Source organism: Lissotriton helveticus, chromosome 12 (assembly GCF_964261635.1).
Source record: "Lissotriton helveticus chromosome 12, aLisHel1.1, whole genome shotgun sequence".
NCBI lineage: Eukaryota > Metazoa > Chordata > Amphibia > Caudata > Salamandridae > Lissotriton > Lissotriton helveticus.
Window position 1 is genome coordinate 467,565,936 of NC_136073.1, and position 17,708 is coordinate 467,583,643.

The 17,708-nt window shown below is 45.8% G+C and overlaps 1 protein-coding gene across 2 annotated transcripts in view; it reads left to right on the forward strand.

Annotated features, from left to right (window-relative positions):
* Positions 1 to 17,708, forward strand: part of SLC38A8 (solute carrier family 38 member 8) — a 401,988-nt gene that overhangs the window by 109,167 nt on the left and 275,113 nt on the right. The window contains exon 1 of one of the 2 annotated variants that reach the window (XM_078671219.1): positions 7,499 to 7,684. The exons of the other annotated variant lie outside the window; for it this stretch is intronic. Coding sequence (XP_078527345.1) covers positions 7,499 to 7,684 — 186 coding nt within the window. Of the gene's footprint in view, positions 1 to 7,498; positions 7,685 to 17,708 lie in introns of those variants that run through there. 2 annotated transcript variants of the gene reach the window in all.

The following is a 17,708-nucleotide window of genomic DNA, read 5'->3' on the forward strand; positions in this document are numbered from 1 at the left end:
AATGAAGTCCATGGGAGTTTGACTAAAGTCTGTATACATGTTTCAAGCCAGTGGGAAATCAGCATGCTGTGTCCAGTGCGTCAATTTTACAGCTTTGCATGAAATGCTGCTTTGACCCACTCTCTCCTGCCAGGCCTGAGGGGAAGGGTGTCCTTTGGGGAGGCACTGCTAAAGCAGTGAGTGCTGGAATTCGGATGTAACTTCTCCAGGTGAAAAAGGGGGTGGTAATGGACGATGCATCTGAACCAATCAAACACTCACCCCCAGTCAAAAGATCTGGGTTTAATCCATCACCGTTCTTTAGCCCACTCTGCCACCCCAGTTCAGACATGGCTATATGCAAATCAGTCTGACCCTGTGCCTCATGGGAAAAGTCCAGCCCGAACTGCCAAGCCATGCCTTCCCTGGACCAGAAACAAGCTTCCGAGGACCGGTTTCTGGCATTACAGCTGTCTTCAGCCCGGCTTGCTTGAATCCACTGGCAAAGTGAGCAAGGGACTCACGTCTGAGCATACCCTGCCACACTGATTCAAGTGGGTTAAATTGTAATGAAAATGCACAATTTTACTCAAATAAAAAAAGTCACAGTACGATGATAACTCCCTGAGCAAACCTAAGGACAAGCAATTCCATGTTCTTGTCATATGCCACATCCCTTTAGTAAGATATAGTAATTTCTTTTGCAGTAGTTGACCGCTGCAGAGTGGTATCCTCCATAGCGGTTCCTCCCATTGCCTGTCTACCCCGCTCCTTTGGACACTAGAACTTTCCAACATGACAGTCCAACTGTTGAATGTCCCCCCCCCCCCCCCTCCTCAGTGAAGAGCTGTACCTGTGCTGTTGCTGGTGTGTTATCAATATACCTCTCTTCAAGCATTTCATAGTCCTGGTCATTCATTCTACGTTTCTTGTCTTGCTTTACACTCCCAAATAAAAGAAATAAAGCACTCCGAAGCAGAGACACTCGGTAAAGCATGTGAACACCTGGAAAGGGGGCTCTGCACTGAGCCACATTGAAAGACGATTTCAAAATAAAGAGTGGGGTTTTATTAATGCAACACTCTGTAACAGAAAGGCTTTCCCAGATGTCGAATAAATCCGGTAAAACAACATGCAAAATGTAAATATACTTATATATACGTGCAAGCAAATAACAATGAAATACTTGCAAAATAATCAATTGTATGGGCTAAAACACAAGCAGATAATAGTGAAACACATGCAAATAATAAATGAATGTGCACACAGACCAAAAACACTTATAAAGATAACTATATAGCTATACATGTATCTCAATACCAATGATCATAGAAAATACCTCACCGGCTGCAATATCTTCATCTTGATCCTCCCGAGACTTGGGGGACCTGATAACAGTCCTAGGGTCAAGAGACACCTCAAGCCGGGAAATGCAGCACTGAGCAGATTCATCCACCTCTCAGGAGAGATCCTGTCTAAGAGCCAAGGAGCCCTAGTTTTTAGAATAATCTCAATGAACGAGTAGTTTCAAGAAGAGACTCTCTACTTTAAGGAAGCTGGCCAGGCTCCTGCAAGCATTCCAAGGCAAAGGATTCCTCAAAGATTCTCCTTGCGAATCCCACACTACATGTTCTATCCTCTTATCTTGGTAAAGCTTGAGAAAATAGAAAAGATCTCAAAAAGAAAACAATCTTGAACACAAATAACCTGTGTAACCTGTGGCTGCTTGTGTACAGAACCCAGGCCAGATAATCTGAATTCAAGTTGAAGTTAGAGCAAGTTAAAGTCAATGGTCCAAACTTAATTTCCCAATGTACAGCATAATGCACATTTGTGCACCAGTGCCTATAGCTCTACAGTTTCTACACTGCTGACAGAGGATGGGATCGTTCTGAAAAATGTCCCAACACACCAGTACTGGCACAAGTTTGACTAAACCCAGATGGTGATTGGGTATAAAGAGAATTTGTGTCAACCTTCCTGGTGAGGCTGTACATATCTTAACATATCTTAACAAGTGGGCATTAATATAAACTGTGCTTGTGGTGCATTCAAGCCCTAGGCAAAAGAAGACTGAGCAGTATGCTGTTTTCAGGTGGCAAACTTTGAATAATGTTTATATAAAGCGTGTCTGGGCCGAATCGCTGCAGGCACTCTAACTTTCAGCGCAGCCCAGCTTAGTCTCACTCTCAAGCAATTTTTGACAGACTATAATTATCATCTGTGCTCCTTTTTATCTGTACCTGAGATTGCTATGTGGGCTGCCTGCTGGATGATATGCTATCTTTGGCAGACCGCTACTTCAACGCACGCTTGTATCGAGAGTGTTGCCTCATCCAAGCCACTCCCTGAGCGCCTCCTGTCAGTCAGCGCTCTCCTCATTACTGGCCCCAGAGCATAATGGACCATTTAGAACATTTGTGCACACTGGGGATTCCTGTCAGCCCTGACTGTGCATGATGAACGTGAGCTGGTGAGCTCAACACTGGCATTGGCACCACATTGCCTAGGTGCAGGAGGTTCTTGAACACATACCAGATCTATCTGCAGATGAGGTAGAAGATTCTAAACCTTATGAAATGTGTAAAGAAATTTGATAAAGACTCTTCACATAGAACAATCAGCATCCTCAAAAGATATCACTTTGGTAAGAAGAGCCGGATGGGTGAGAGCGTAGAAGAATAAGAAAAGTAGTAGCAACATGTAGGTTTGGTGCTTCACTAGTTGAACTATCCATGACTATTTTTATTAAGTTGTGACAAAGATATAATACGTGAGAAATTGTGGCTCAAGTATGATCCCCTTCCCTTTATCAAGGTGTTAATAGTTTTAAAGCAGGTGGAACACCTGCTTTCCTGAGTGAAAGAACTGAAAGTTGAGAATAGAAGCAATTCACATGAAATAAGAGGGACATAGATGTTGTGAAAGTGAAGAAAAAGGAGATATTTAAAACCAATGATCAGAGCTTCAAAGAGCAGTGCTTCAAGTGTGACATGACAGGCCATATAGCTGACTGGAGTGAATGTCCAGCATGGAAGGTAGTGTGTAAGGGATATGGCAAGAAAGGGCATTTTGGTGTGTGATGTAGATGCGAGAAAAGTGAGAAATATACAAGCTCCAAAGTATCTGAAATATGTGACAAAATTGACTTGCAAATGCATGATACAGGTGAAGGTAATCTCAAGGACATTATACAAATAGATGATGTAGATGTAATGTTTGATTCGTGCTCTCGACTAACCATTATAACTGACCAGGTTTTTAACCCCTTCGACGCTCCTCGTCATGAGGTACACCTCTCGTACGCTCATGACGAGCTGAGCTCGTCATGAACCGCAGGTTTTTTAAAAGTTCAGCGCACAGCGGGAAAATGCGCCGCACGGATGGTGTTAAAGCCCAGTTCACAAACAGGATATGGTCCAATTGAAGTACATGGACTTACGACCCGATGGATATGCGGTCCAACCAAGCAACATGAAATGCTACTTTGTGGAAAACGTCCAGTATGGTAGGAAGGAAACGCTAACTATTCTGTACTTCTCTGAGAGAGGTGACCGCATCCTAAGTTGGCCAGTACAGAAAACCTTGGGAGTAGTTCTGTTCCCTAATACCTCCAGACAATCTAAGTTCAGGCAATCCTGGAGAACTGTTTTATACACATGTTTCCAGAATTTAGCGGGAAACTAGGATGCCTCCAAATCTACTTCCACATAACATTTAAAACCTAATGCAATCTCTGTGGTATCCAAAGCCCGCAGACTATTAGTAAAAAAAAGTTGTGAGAATGGAATTGGAGAAATTATGTGATCCGAATATTATAGAGTGAGTCAAAGCCATGGAATGGTTAGATATTATTTTGGTAGCGTGCAGAGCAGACAACAAGTTGAGATTGTGTTGATCTAAGAGTGCTAAACAAAGAAGTAATGGTGGGCAGAGTTACTCTACCCAAGATTACAGAAATGTTCACAGCCTTAAAGGGAGTGAAGGGTTTTTCAACCCTTGACCTGGCTTCAGCTGATTACCAGATGAGGTTGTACTTTGAGTCACAAGATCTCACTGCCTTCTTCACACCCCTAGGCACTTACAGGTTCAAACGTATGTCCTTTGGGTATATTTCTACAGCCTCTGTTCCAAAGGGCCATATCCTCATTGCTAAGACATTCTGGGAGTGTTCTATTATCAGGATGATGGATTGGTTTTATGGGGTAACCAATGCAGAATATGGTGAATGTACTAAAAGTTTGAAAGCTTTGACCTCGCAGTGAAGGCTGAAGAATGCAAATTTGCATGTGAACAAATAACCTACCTGGGACACTAGATCTCCAGCAAAGAGATTGAACCCAATAATGATCTGGCGAGCTCCATCATGAACTTAGCCTCTCCAACCAACAAAGATGAAGTCAGATCATTCCTTGGCATGGTGGAATTTTAAAACCAGTTCATAAGAAATGTTGCAAACGGAACGTTCCACAAGAGGTCGCTAATCAAATCAAAAGTGGAGTTCATCTAAGACAATATGTGCTAAAAGGTGTTTCAAGATGTCAAACTGTGGCTGGAAAATGAACCACACCTTAGATCCTTTGTACCAGGCAGAGCAGTGATGATAACCACAGAAACCAACATGAAAGGATTGGGAGCAGTACCCTCCCAAGCAGAAAGAACGAATGAGGCAACTGACTCCTTTCCATCAAGGTCACTAGGGGGGGGCGGGGCAGCAGAAGCTAACCACTCCTTAATAGAAAAGAAAGCCCTAGCAGTATTCTGGGCTGTACAAATGTTCAAAAATTTTGTTTGGGGTAGTGATTTCAAGATCAGGATTACACAAAGACTGAGAGAGAAAAGGTTTTGACTCCGTATCTAGCAGCATCAGGAAATGGATTGTCCACCAACAGCAATACACATCCACAATTAAATACATCCCCGGAGTAAAGACTAAGTGGTGGATTGTCTCTCCAGACTACCTTCCAACATGAACAGTAGTAAATATGATGAAACCCAGAATGACGAGGAAGAGGGAGCCTTATAAGTGCGCCATTTCGGACTATGTGATAACTGAGACTGAATGGAAAACCAGCCTCAAAGAGGAGAGTTAACCGTAGATGTTCAAACAAGAACACTGTCAAGGAGTAATTAAAAGCATATTGCTGCATTAAAGATGAATTTGCAGAACTGGATTAATTCTGTTTAGGGGTACCAAACCAATTACCCCCTGGGAGTATGCGAGAGAAACTCGTAAATAAAACACTTGAAGGCCACTTTGATGTTTCCAAGACCAAAGTGAGACTCCGAATGGTCTTTTGGTCCCTGGCATGGACATCCAAATTGAAAGCTCCATAAGGGACTGCGTACCATGCAAAAGAGTGACATCTTAATCGCAAGGAAAATCCTGATGCACATACGCAAACTTCCAAACAACCCACGGGACGAATTGGCCTGCGACATAAATGGTCTCGTAGCTGGGGACAATGTGACACCCTACATCATAGTACTGTTAGAGCTAAACTCCAGGTTGCCAGAAATCTGAATTACGTCAGACACTAGTTCAAAGAGTGTTGTATTGCTTTTAGCAGACGTATTTGCTAGTGAAGGGCTACCAGCGACTATCTTCACCAGATAATGGAGTATAATTCTTCTCTAAAGAAATGCAAACATCGTTCGAGAATGGCATCACCCATCTGCACTATACCACCCAGAAGCCAGCGGTGCCATAGAACGCTTCAACAAAACATTGAAGGAAGAAATACAAATAGCAAAAGCTAACCACCTTAATTGGAAGGTGGACATTTTCAAGAGAATGTTGTCTGATTCCACAGCTAAGCCCACTGAAAACCCCATGTGAGTTGAAGGGAAGAAACCCCAATTATTCACTAGTTCCTTAATGGATGGGATGGGGTAAAGGATGGATAGACCTGAACACCAGACGACCATGAAGACAAATGATACACCAGGATGTCAGAAAAGAAAGATATGACCAAAACAAAAACACCAAAATTACCAATGTTGTTGATGATTAGGTAAAGATTAGGTCTCCAAGTTGGGGTGTCAAAGACTCCAGGTTTTCAAAAGCGATGAAATTAGTGGTGCTGTTTTGGAATGCCATCAATACTAACAATGGTGGAATATGGAAATTCAGGAGGGTGGCGAAACTCAGAAAGGATGCCAACCATCAGCCAGCGAGGATACTCCAGCAACGACAATCCTACTGGCAGAGGGAATGGATTATCGAATACTGCCCACAACAAACATCCCAAAGGGATTTTCCTTTATAGAGTATGGACACGTCCCATCAGACCACCAAGATACTTGAAAGACTATGTCCAGGATTTAACGGGAAGTTTCATTGTGTGTGTGTGTGTGTGTGTGTGTGTGTGTGTGAGTGAGATAGATCCTATAAAGCGTTCCATACACATATGTTTACAAGACGGTGTCTGAGATTATAAAAGGTATTCTCATTTTTACCTTCTACCCTTCGAGTTGTGTCTTATGCAAAAGTGTACCCGCCTGTTTGTATAGTATTATGCTACCATCCGTGCTCAACTTCAGGACTACCCCCTCTTTTGTTCCTTCTTGCTGTCCGTGTGGGCCATCCCCTCCCTTCATCCTACTTCCCTCTCCCTTTCACCTTTGCATCTTGTTCAGTGAAGAATAGGGGGGGGTGTTGTATCCTCCATAGTGCTTCGGCTCATATCCTATGCACCCCCCCTCTTTCTTGAGGCAATAGAAGCTTCCGACATGAAAATCCAACTGTTTAGAGTGTTCCCCTCCCTGTCCCCCCGGGGGCCTTCTAGATGAATTCGCGTGTCGATCACTCTCCCTGAGGTTCAAGGTGGGCTGATTAGAGTAGTAGTCACACCTGCCCTTCCTCTTATAATGTAATCTAGGGTTTGCAACTCTTACGGTCCAGCTTCATAAACTGGACTAAAAGTTTCAAAATGCAAAGGTGAAATGTAGCCCTCAATAAACTACTTACCCCTGAGCTGACATCGTATCACGTGGGAGGTACTAATTAAGGGCAGTGCTGGATAGGCCTCTGCCTCAGTGACCTGTCGTGCACACGAATGTCACTGCAAAATGTGGCACGGTTCTGTTAGTCACTGTGCTCCAATGTTTGACTTGCCTCTGGGAGGAGTTAATTAAAACTGGCATCCACTGGTGATTGGGGCAAGCAGAGGCAGCTAATTGAATCCCACAGCCTGCTCTCTGATTGGTGGGAGGTTTTCTTTTTTTTTACTCAGAGCTGTGATCAGGCCCACATGCTCTGCACTCTTGGGTGAAGTGACTGGCGCTCTGAAGGAATGATGCGAGCATGCGACCGATGTAGGGCATAAGTGCACTTAATTTAAAATATAGCCTACAAACAAGGGTCTGACTCTTTAGCACTTATTGAATCTGCAGCCTCGAGACACCTGCTCCATGGGCCAGCTCTGACCCTCACTCGCCTGGTTTGAGGTGCGGTTTTTAAATTTTCAGACCTGAAGTTGTCCCTTCGGTTTGTGAGAGTGAAGCAAGCTCCGCGGAAATGGATGCGCTTCGAGAGAGCATCGGTCGGCTCTTTAAACCTCCGCTGGACACAGGCAGCCCAAACCTCTCCTCACTTGGCGCTGGTTTTATATTGATAAAATCTGCCCTGGGGGCAGGACTTCTGAACTTCCCGTGGACGTTCAGCAAAGCCGGGGGTATATACTCCGCGGTGACCGTGGAGCTGGTGAGTACAACTGACCGTGTTTCATGGCCCTTTGAAGTGTGTAAGCTTATTAGTGATTATTGTTAGGGCCTTTATAGCTCCTGTCATTCTCGCGTCGAGGCGCTTTTGATTCTACCTGTGACGAAGCGGTGAAAAGACGTGTTTCCAGAAATTGCAGAGCATTGTATGTCAATAATAATTCAGTGTCATGCATGTTTGTGCCTACTTCGTTAAACCCTTATTGTTACGCACTCCATCACGTATTATCTCGGTGGCTGTGTAGGGGGATCTGCAAGGAGGGGAATGAACCCGTGAGCCCTACTGACGTCGTTCTTCTAATGAGATTGTAAATATCCCAAGGAGTTGAATGCCTAATATACCTAACAAATATTTAATGTGTTCTTAATATACAGCAAGGCAGATTTGGCAAAAGACCAGCATCTGCACAGAGCTATAGTTTCCCAGGTGCAAGCAGGAGTAACTGGTCAAGAACCAGGGTTAGTCATTTCATTCTGGGATTTATAGTCCCGTTGTTTCCATTACAAAATACATATATCGGCACTACAGCCCTCAAAATGTAAAGCATAAACCTGGACTGGCTGAGCGAGTCATGCAGGTACTTGGGTTCCTGGGACACGTGAGAGCTCTGTCGATGCATCTCTTTTACTGAAGGGGATTTTCTACAAGTAGTCCTTGGGTAGGAAAGTGGAATTACCCCTTTCGGTGGAGCCAAAGCCTTTCTAAGCAGTTCAAGAAAGTGGTAAAAATACATCTTGCTAACCGCTAAACCGTGAAGCCAGACCTAATCGGGGTTAGGAAAGGGGGGGTAAAAGCTTATTTCTGATTCTGCTTTCCCCAGGCATTTTGAGGAAAAATAACATTCGGGCACCAATGTAAGCTTGTAACAGGAGTCTTTAAGCCTCACAGTATTGTATTTGCATTTATACCGCACTTACTACCTCTGGCGAGGTGTTGAAGCATGCTCTGTCAGACAGCACATTGCGCCGGAGCCCAGTGGTGGTGGTTAGTCCAGAATTATTGGTTATTTTTGGTTATGGGGATTAGTCGTGTGCACTCGCACAAATCCTTCCATTCGTTTATTAAAGTTTCTTTGGGGTAGATTTAAAGTAACAGGATTTATGTGCGAACATTCCTGAGGGAAGGTGGATATGTGAATTGGGGGCAATTTGCAGAAATACATTAATAGCGATTAAGGTCAAGATGAATGTGAGTTAGAGATGGTTGTGCTGAGAAAGAAGAAGCATACAGTGGATGGAAAGCAAAGAGAACCGTTTGAAAGTAGATATCCGATGATTTAAGTAAAAATCAGCTTTTATGCTAGATTTTAGACATATAAAGGACTTTAAATTTTTTTTTTAATAGCATGCAATTTCGGGATGCAAGAGCTTAGAAAGAACCATTTGCACTTGAAGATAGTGCTATATCAGATACTTAGGCGCCAGAATGAGGTGACCACTCTGTCTACTGCGAAGTTACCACTGGATCACAGTGTCCGCAAGGAAAGCAGATCAGCTTACGGGGTGGAGGCCTAAAGTAATGGCTGGATGCAAACAAAGTAATAAGATTCTGCAAATGCTGGTACGGGTGTCCACCAGGGCCAGACTGACCGTAGCGGGCACAGGGCATTTCCCGGAGGCCCCGCCTGAGTGGGGGCCAGTTTTGGAAGCATAGCTGCAATATCGGCCCACTGTAACAAAAGCTGCATTGGTGAGATGGGAGTGGTGCTTCCAACTAGCCTCCTCTGGGGGCCGGCCAAGCGGTTTGCCAGGGCCAGTTTTTGTTCCCAGTCCGGCAGTGGTGTCTACTGATGTTCATCCTTCAGTTTTGTCTCACAGTAGTAATTATAAAGCACAGTGGGATTCATTTAGGACGCCTCTGGATTGACATGGCGCAAGGGTGTAGTGACTTGTGTTCTAAAGGAGGGATGTAGATTAAGTACCAGGGGTACCCAGTCGCTTGTCTCGAAGAAGTAAATATGAAGCAATGTTTTTCACAGTGTTATCTTTTTTTAAATATTTTTTACCCATGATAATTTGTAGGCTATTCAACAGCGTGTCTCTTCTCGTTCCATGCGTACCTAGCTACTATCAGTATGTTTATACATCAATCAAGCATATATAGCACGACGGCTCACCTGTGAGGGTCTCAAGACATCTTAATTTGTGTAAAATTAGGCCTCTGACAAATACCCATGGATGGATTACATATATTTAGTAGGGGTCATTTTGCAACTGCATTTTATGATTACACAGATTTCAGTGGCACATATAGGAACTTGGAAACTGTTGCCAGTAGTTAAAGTTAGTGTATGAACTGCAAACAGAACAGCTCAGGATTGCAACGCAACAACCATAGTGCTGTGTTTTCAAGCTGCGCGGACTGCCGCCTATGTACGTACTATTACGGTTACAGCATGCCGTATAGACAGCACAATATGGTTCAAAAGAGATGCTCGGCTCCTCCTGCACTTCCTCAAGAATGAGTTTTGCTACTTACAGAATGCTTTGCTACTTTACTCCTGATATGGCCTTGTGCACTGAAGTATGGACTGACAGGCCCATAACTGATCAGTCGGTATAAATATCTTCTTTTTTTGTGCTAAATCTTAGTATTAAAAAAAAAAAAATCCTTTGCCTCCTTTGTAACCATGAAATACTGCTGCACAGGCAATCTGATTTAATCTGGCCACAGTGATGTCTAATTGGATGACAATATTTTTGCCAGACAACTGTCTTTTCAGATTCTCATTTCTTTCATTCATGAAGTAGCGCACATCAGCCATTACTTATAACTGAGTTTTGAAGCTAGTCACCCAGAGACTGCATCCCGCAAGTAACTGGATGTGTGGTACCCATGGTATGGTGTGTGAAATCGGAGATACTGGAATTGTCTCAAATCATATGCTGCCCTTTAACTACACCAAATATGTTAATGTGTGTTTGAGGGAGGGAGGGTGGGTGTGTGTGTGTGTGTGTGTGTGTGTGGGTGTGTGCGCTCATGTAACACCAAGGCAGGGCTAACCCTTTTTATTCTAAGATAAAAATCAAGCAATAGTCTGAGATATATATTCTGTTTTCTTAAAGAGAAAATCATCCGGCTCTGGGGGCTGCGCATTCAAGTAAAAAATGGAGCATCTTGAAAGCAAATAAATAACAAAGGAGGGAGAGAGAGATTAGGTCGAAAATGGATTCGTTCTCCCTGGGCATATACAATTAAACGAAAGGAATCCACTCCTTCAGAAAAGGGGTTTCCTATAATGGTACCCCTCATACACAAACAGGCCCCTTGGTGTCATGCTTCATCATTGGGGTCCTCGTACCCCTCTACGGGGTAAGGCGTGCTGCTACCAACGACTACGCGGGAGCACTAATATTGACTGTGTGGTGTAAGTGAAGGTTTTTTATATTTACTATGCGAGTGAAAAGTGGGGTTTATAAAGAGTGATGTTAAAAAATACCTGGCTCGTCGGGTAACAAAAAAAAACTTTAATGGACCCCCGGGCTGGTACTATTATGGAAGTGAGGCCCTACGAGGCAGAGATGCAACAATACTTGACAGTACAATCATAGCCGCATATAGAATCATCTTTAGCTTACCCAAGCGGAGCTCCCCACCACAGATTAGGCTGGAGTTAGGCATCCAACAACAGCTCCTGGCACGTCAGGGGGCTTATATCTGTGTATGGGATAAAGTGAGGAAATCTGCACAAGGAACTTTGAACGAATATATGTGGAGGGAGATAGAGCAGTCACCGACTTCGCCCGCAGCTAAATATTTTAGGAAAAAGCCTTGCAAACACCGGGCTGGAACAGCTTTGGGCCTCCTCCTCAGATCACAAAACTTTCAACAAACTCAACAAACTGGCAAATAAATCTATCAAACATCAGTCGTGGGTACAAGACAAAACAGATTTCTCAAAAAGAACGCACGCTTGGTACTAGTGTGAGGAGATTCTTATGCAAAACAATGTGCATTAGCTCCTTCTGGTGTGCGTCAACATGTTTCGGTGCGGAGCACCTTCTTCAGGACTGGGGTGCACAAATCCCCAACTTACTCACGTTTCTCTACTTCTCAGCTAAGTTGTAAAAAGTGAGATAAATAGTGCAGGTATAACAATGTACCTAGTAAATAGCCGTTGATGTGCTGACCTGTAAAAGAAGAGGATAACATTTTTTTTTGTGGTGGTCCACTTCTTTTGAAATAACAACCAAAGGCAAAAGTAAACCTGTGGGTGCGGTCATCATAGTGCGGCTCAAATATCTAGACAGTACCACATGCTATTAATGAATATCATGCCTAAAGGTGAAAAAAAGGGGGGGGGGGACGTAGACTGGACTCGCAAACATTTAAACATAAACACACACTCTAAATTAGGGCGGGTATTAGAAATCATTCAGTGGTAATAGGGTGATGCTACCGCTGTTAAGTAGCATGTGACTTCAGCTTCACACGATACCATGCGTAGTGCCAACATACTGGTTTGAGGTAAGACTGTTGCTCCATGAGCCTAACTTCGGGGTCTCTCGTGCCAGTTCAGTGAACGGGCTAAACCGTACATGCATGAACTAACAGAGGCCCCAGAGACGACATGACAAGTTGCAGGAGCATGCGCGGGAGCTACTCATCTAGTGCGCATGCCCCGTAGCGGCTGTGAAGTCAGTTTCCCCGGGACTGACCCTGGCAGAGACAGGCTGACGCACGTAGTGAATCTCCACTGGCGCATGCGCTCCAATAGGTCATTTGTCCATCTAGCCGCAACATAAGACCGACAAACCCTTATTAGGATCTTTCCAGCTACTTAATTGCCAATTAAGCCACTAAACACGCATCCACCGACAAACCTATATTTGGACCTATCCGGCCTCCTAATTTACCAATTTGAGCCAATTTACACAAGCGAAGGAGAGTATATAAGCTAAGCGAGACTCCGACCGGCCATTATCATCGGAGCCGGCCGAAGGGGCAGTCAGTAGGCATTTGCCTCGCTAGAATCCTCGTGAGTATGAGAACCACCACTAGAGCAGCCATCAATACGACTATGTAAGTACAGGCAAGCCTCTAATTCCCACCTCTGTTTTAGGTAGCAGATTGGCACGAGAGACTCCGAAGTCAGGCTCATGGAGCAACAGTCTTACCTCAAACCAGTATGTTGGCACTACGCATGGTATCGTGTGAAGCTGAAGTCACATGTTACTTAACAGCGGTAGCATCACCCTATTACCACTGAATGATTTCTAATACCCGCCCTAATTTAGAGTGTGTGTTTTATGTTTAAATGTTTGGGTTTCCAGTCTATGTCCCTCCCCTTTTTTTCACCTTTAGGCACGATATTCATGAATAGCATGTGGTACTGTCTAGATATTTGAGCCGCACTATGATGACCGCACCCACAGGTTACTTTTGCCTTTGGTTGTTATTTCAAAAGAAGTGGACCACCACAAAAAAAAAAGTATCCCCTTCTTTTAAAGGTCAGCACATCAACGGCTACTTACTAGGTACATTGTTATACCTGCACTATTTATCTCACTTTTTACAACTTAACTGAAAAGTAGAGAAATGTGAGTAAGGTGGGGATTGTGCACCCCAGTCCTGAAGGTGCTCCGCACCGAAACCTGTTGACGCACACCAGAAGGAGCTAATGCACATTGTTTTGCATAAGAATCTCCTCCCACTACTTTTTAATAGTACCAGCCCGGGGGTCCATTAAAGTTTTTTTTTGTTACCCAACGAGCCAGGTATTTTTTAACATCACTCTTTATAAACCCCACTTTTCACTCACATAGTAAATATAAAAAACCCTCACTTACACCACACATAGTCAATATTAGTGCTCCCGCGTAGTCGTTGGTAGCAGCACGCTGTACCCCGTAGAGGGATACGAGGACCCCAATGATGAAGCATGACAACAAGGGGCCTGTTGGTGTGTGAGGGGTACCAAAACACCAGGGTGTCCCCCACCATTGTAGGAAACACCTTTTCTGAAGCAGCTTGATAGCAGCCACTCAGTGTTTTACTGTGAAGGCGGCGACCCGCCTGCACTTTTAGGAGGGGTGAAAGATCACCCTTGCAGGTGGGTGTAGTGAGTGACTGCAAGGGGGTGTCTCGGGGGGGGGGGGGTTCGATAGGACCCCCTTTTCTCCTGTCCAGAGGGCTGCCAGGAAGAGGCGCACTGACCGTGCACCATCATTTGGGAGGTGCACTGTCGGTGCGTCTTCTGACCGCTTCTTTGCCTCTGTGCCCGTGTCTATAATACATCGCTGGTGCAGAGGAAAAGGTATTCCCTTAGTTCCATGGGGCCAATGCACCATGCAAATGAGGGAACGCCCTCTGGTGATAGCGCTGGTGTTATATGTGTGCTAGGTCTATCTGTGACATCATAGAAGGTGCTGCAATACCCTGCGCTGCCCCATTGTAACAGTGCCCCGGTGGTGCGCAAAGTGGGTGTTAACACCTGTTGCACCCCGGGGTAATTCCGTGATATGGCCCTAATGTTACATTAATAAATCAATCATCATTCAGATGCTTCATAACCTAAAGCAAGATCACTCTAAAAACCCTCCCAAAATTCACATTCAAGTAGCTTTCTTAGCCTGCATGCAAGTGAAAATGACATCCCATTACTAAACAATCGTTCTTTGAAAATATGAATAAAACCCAGTTATGCTAGCCATGACATGAGCATTGAAACATTATCTTGGTACATGAAAACAAATATCACCACACAGACTCCTGAACTTTCCCAATAGAGTGTGTGATTTATGTTGTGTGTCTTGTATTGTCCTTTTATTTACAGGGCACAACACGAGTACTAGTAATTCTCACTCTTAGAAAGTAGTGGAATAAAACACACCAATTTTTTCACAGGTCATCACGACTGCATTTGGCATGCATCGCATACCTATGTTTTTATCTGCTGTGTTTCTCTTACAGAATGCCAACTAGGAATTACCTTGGGTATTGTATATATGACTAAGACAAATCGGTCTTGTTTGTCACGTAATGTGAACACCCATACATATACCATTTCATAATTTTTTGACCTTTCTCAAAATAGTTTTGTGAGAGCAAAAGGGATCAGAAACTTGTCCTGAAGAAGCAGCACACTTTGAAACATGTTGACACACACAGGAGGCTTTGCACATTGAAGCAACATACCTCCGACTAATTTTTTTATTAATACCGGCTTGACGGAATATTAAAATGTTCTAATCCACAAGAGCTAGATATTTTGTTAAACTCGCTTTCATATTCACTCCTGACCATTTTCACTCATTCCTACACCACACATAGTCGTGACATCAGTGCTCTCATGTAGTCGTAGCACGCCCGTCCCGCAGCGGGGCGGGAAGACCCCTATGATGAAGCATGACCCCAAGGGCCCTTTTGGGGTGTGAGGTTGTTAAACAGTATGTGCTTCCCACCATTGTAGGTAATGCATATGACCCGTAAATTGTAATTCTCTTTTCTTCTCGTAAAACCTCCTGAGGGTGGATCCTATTGTTTATTACACATTGCAAGAGGAGGACGTATCCACCTCCAGTGTCCATCTCTTGGGCGCTACCTCTTCACTCCCTATTTTGTTAAAAAGTGAAAGTTCTTGAGCAATCTGATTTGAGCATGAATGAGTTGGAGAGAAAGGAACATAAAACCAAAATTTCTGAGGTTGCAGATGTAAGTAAGTTAACTCATGATACTTTACTACCAGTATAATCCACAGCGCTCAAGGGAAGAGCTTTTCCCCCACTTACACAGACGCCTTAAGGCCCGTATACAATAACTGGAGATACACCATGAATCGCGGGCCAAAATTAAGGCGCCGCAGCAGGGCAAACAAATAGATCCAGCTCAGGGAAGCAAATGCCCTATCTATATCCGCTAGAAATAATGCCACCTGCTGCCCAATCTCTCCCAAGCCGAAATCACAACATTGGCGCGCCTAATATTGTGGCGAGTTGCCCTCCGAGCCATGAAATCCGCCTGGTCAGGGTGGACTAGATCCGCGATATGGGGCCTGAGCCTGTTAGCCAAGGCCTTAGCAAGGACCTTGGCCTCAGTGTTGAGTAACAATACGGGGCAGTAAGACACGTGATTGTCAGGGGGCCTGCCCGGTTTAAAAAAGATTCTGCATGCCTCCAGTCTGGGGGGGGGAGCGAACCCCCTTCGCGTGCCTCCTTGACCACCGGACGAAAATGTGGGCCCAGCTGTGTATGAAACCGCCGAAAAAATTCACACGGGAAGCAGTTGGGAAGCCGTTGGGCCCAGGGGCCTTGCCGGGACTCAGTTTGCCCAGAGCTGAGTCAAGCTCGTCATAGTATGCTGCGAAGCTCTCCGCGATGGCCGAGGGCTCCGTGACGGGCACCCCCTCCGGATCTACCAACTGGTGTAGAGGTTGTGCATGGAGCGTACCCTGACATAAGCGGTGGAGCATCTTACTTGATTTGTCCCCCCATTGGTAAACACGGCTACGCGTGGCCAGCCAGCCAGCCAGCCAGCCAGCCAGCCAGCCAGCCAGCCAGCCAGCCAGCCAGCCAGCCAGCCAGCCAGCCAGCCAGCCAGCCAGCCAGCCAGCCAGCCAGCCAGCCAGCCAGCCAGGCCTCTTCCAGCAAAACTGTGGTATATTGCTGCTGAGCCAGTGCAAGTTGGCGTCTGGCCGGTCTGCCACTCTCCTCCCGGCCCCTCCGCTCCAGCACCTCGATGGCCGCCTCCCACTGCATCAAGTCTGTTTGCCGCTCCCTACGTGCCGCTGCGCACTAGGATATGTCAACACCCCGTATCGTGGGCTTTAACGCCTTTCATAGGATAGCCGGGGAGTCTACGGATCCCACATTGGAGACCAGGTAGTTGTGAATCTCTTTGGTCATGTGTTCCCTATACTCTCGTCTTTCAGAAGGTGCCACCCAGATATGCGCCACCGGAAGGGCTGTCTACCAGGGCCTATCCGAAAAGTAAGGACTACCGGTGAGTGGTCCGAAAGGGCTCTCGGCAGGATTGCGTCCGACACTATTCTATGTGTCGCCTAGGGACAAAGATGTAGTCCAGTCTGGAAAATGAGTTGTGCACCGTCAAAGTACGTGTACTCCCTACGCAAACCATGTACATATTTCCATACGTCCACCCAGTCGAGTCCTGTAGCCTCGGCGTGTAGTTTCGTGGTAGGACCCCCCCCCACCCCAGCCGTCTTCCCCACTCCACCACCTCTCGCAGCCCGGGTCCATCACATCATTCCAGTCCCCCCCGACCACAGCCAGGGCATCCGGCATGTCGCCCCAAAGAGTCATAAGGCGCTCCACTAGAGGCCACTGCAAGGGCGGCGGAGCGCAAACGCTGCCCAATATCACCCTGTCTCCCCCCTATCCTGCCCTGCACGATTACATATCTGCCCTGGGTGTCTGTCCAAAGTCGGTCATGTGTGAAGGATACCCTGCGGTGTATTAATATCGCGACCCCCCTCGACCCTCTCGTAAACCCCGAATGATCTAACTGGTGGAACCCAAAGCGTAGCAAGCATGGCGCATTCGTACCCAATAAGTGGGTCTCCTGGAGAAGGACATCAGCCCCGTCCCTTTTAGAATGCCGAAGCACTGCCCCCGTTTCACCTTGTTCCTGCGGCTCAGCACGCTAGCAATATGGCATACAGACAACAACAAAACATGCACAACCAGCCCCAGCAACCCCCCCCGTACCTCACCAACATGGAAGCACCTGTCGCGGTCTGATCGCAGCCAAGTCCCCAACGGGGGAACATGTGCCACCCCCTCCAATGGATCCCAAAAACGATAACCCACAACTCCAGGGCTTCACTACTGCCCACCACACCTGCGGGGCCAGGCTCCCAGCCCTAAGAATCAAGCCCTACTAGACTACGCTTCGTACCATACTGTAATGTCAAAGCAGAGGGTCCCCAGCGTCATTTCACTTCAGGTTGCTGCTCCGGTGACTGCTTCCCCCCCCCCCCCGCCGTAGTGCGGAGCCAAAACGAGAGCTGCGACCAGACCGCGATCTCCTGTTCCTCCGCCGCTGACTC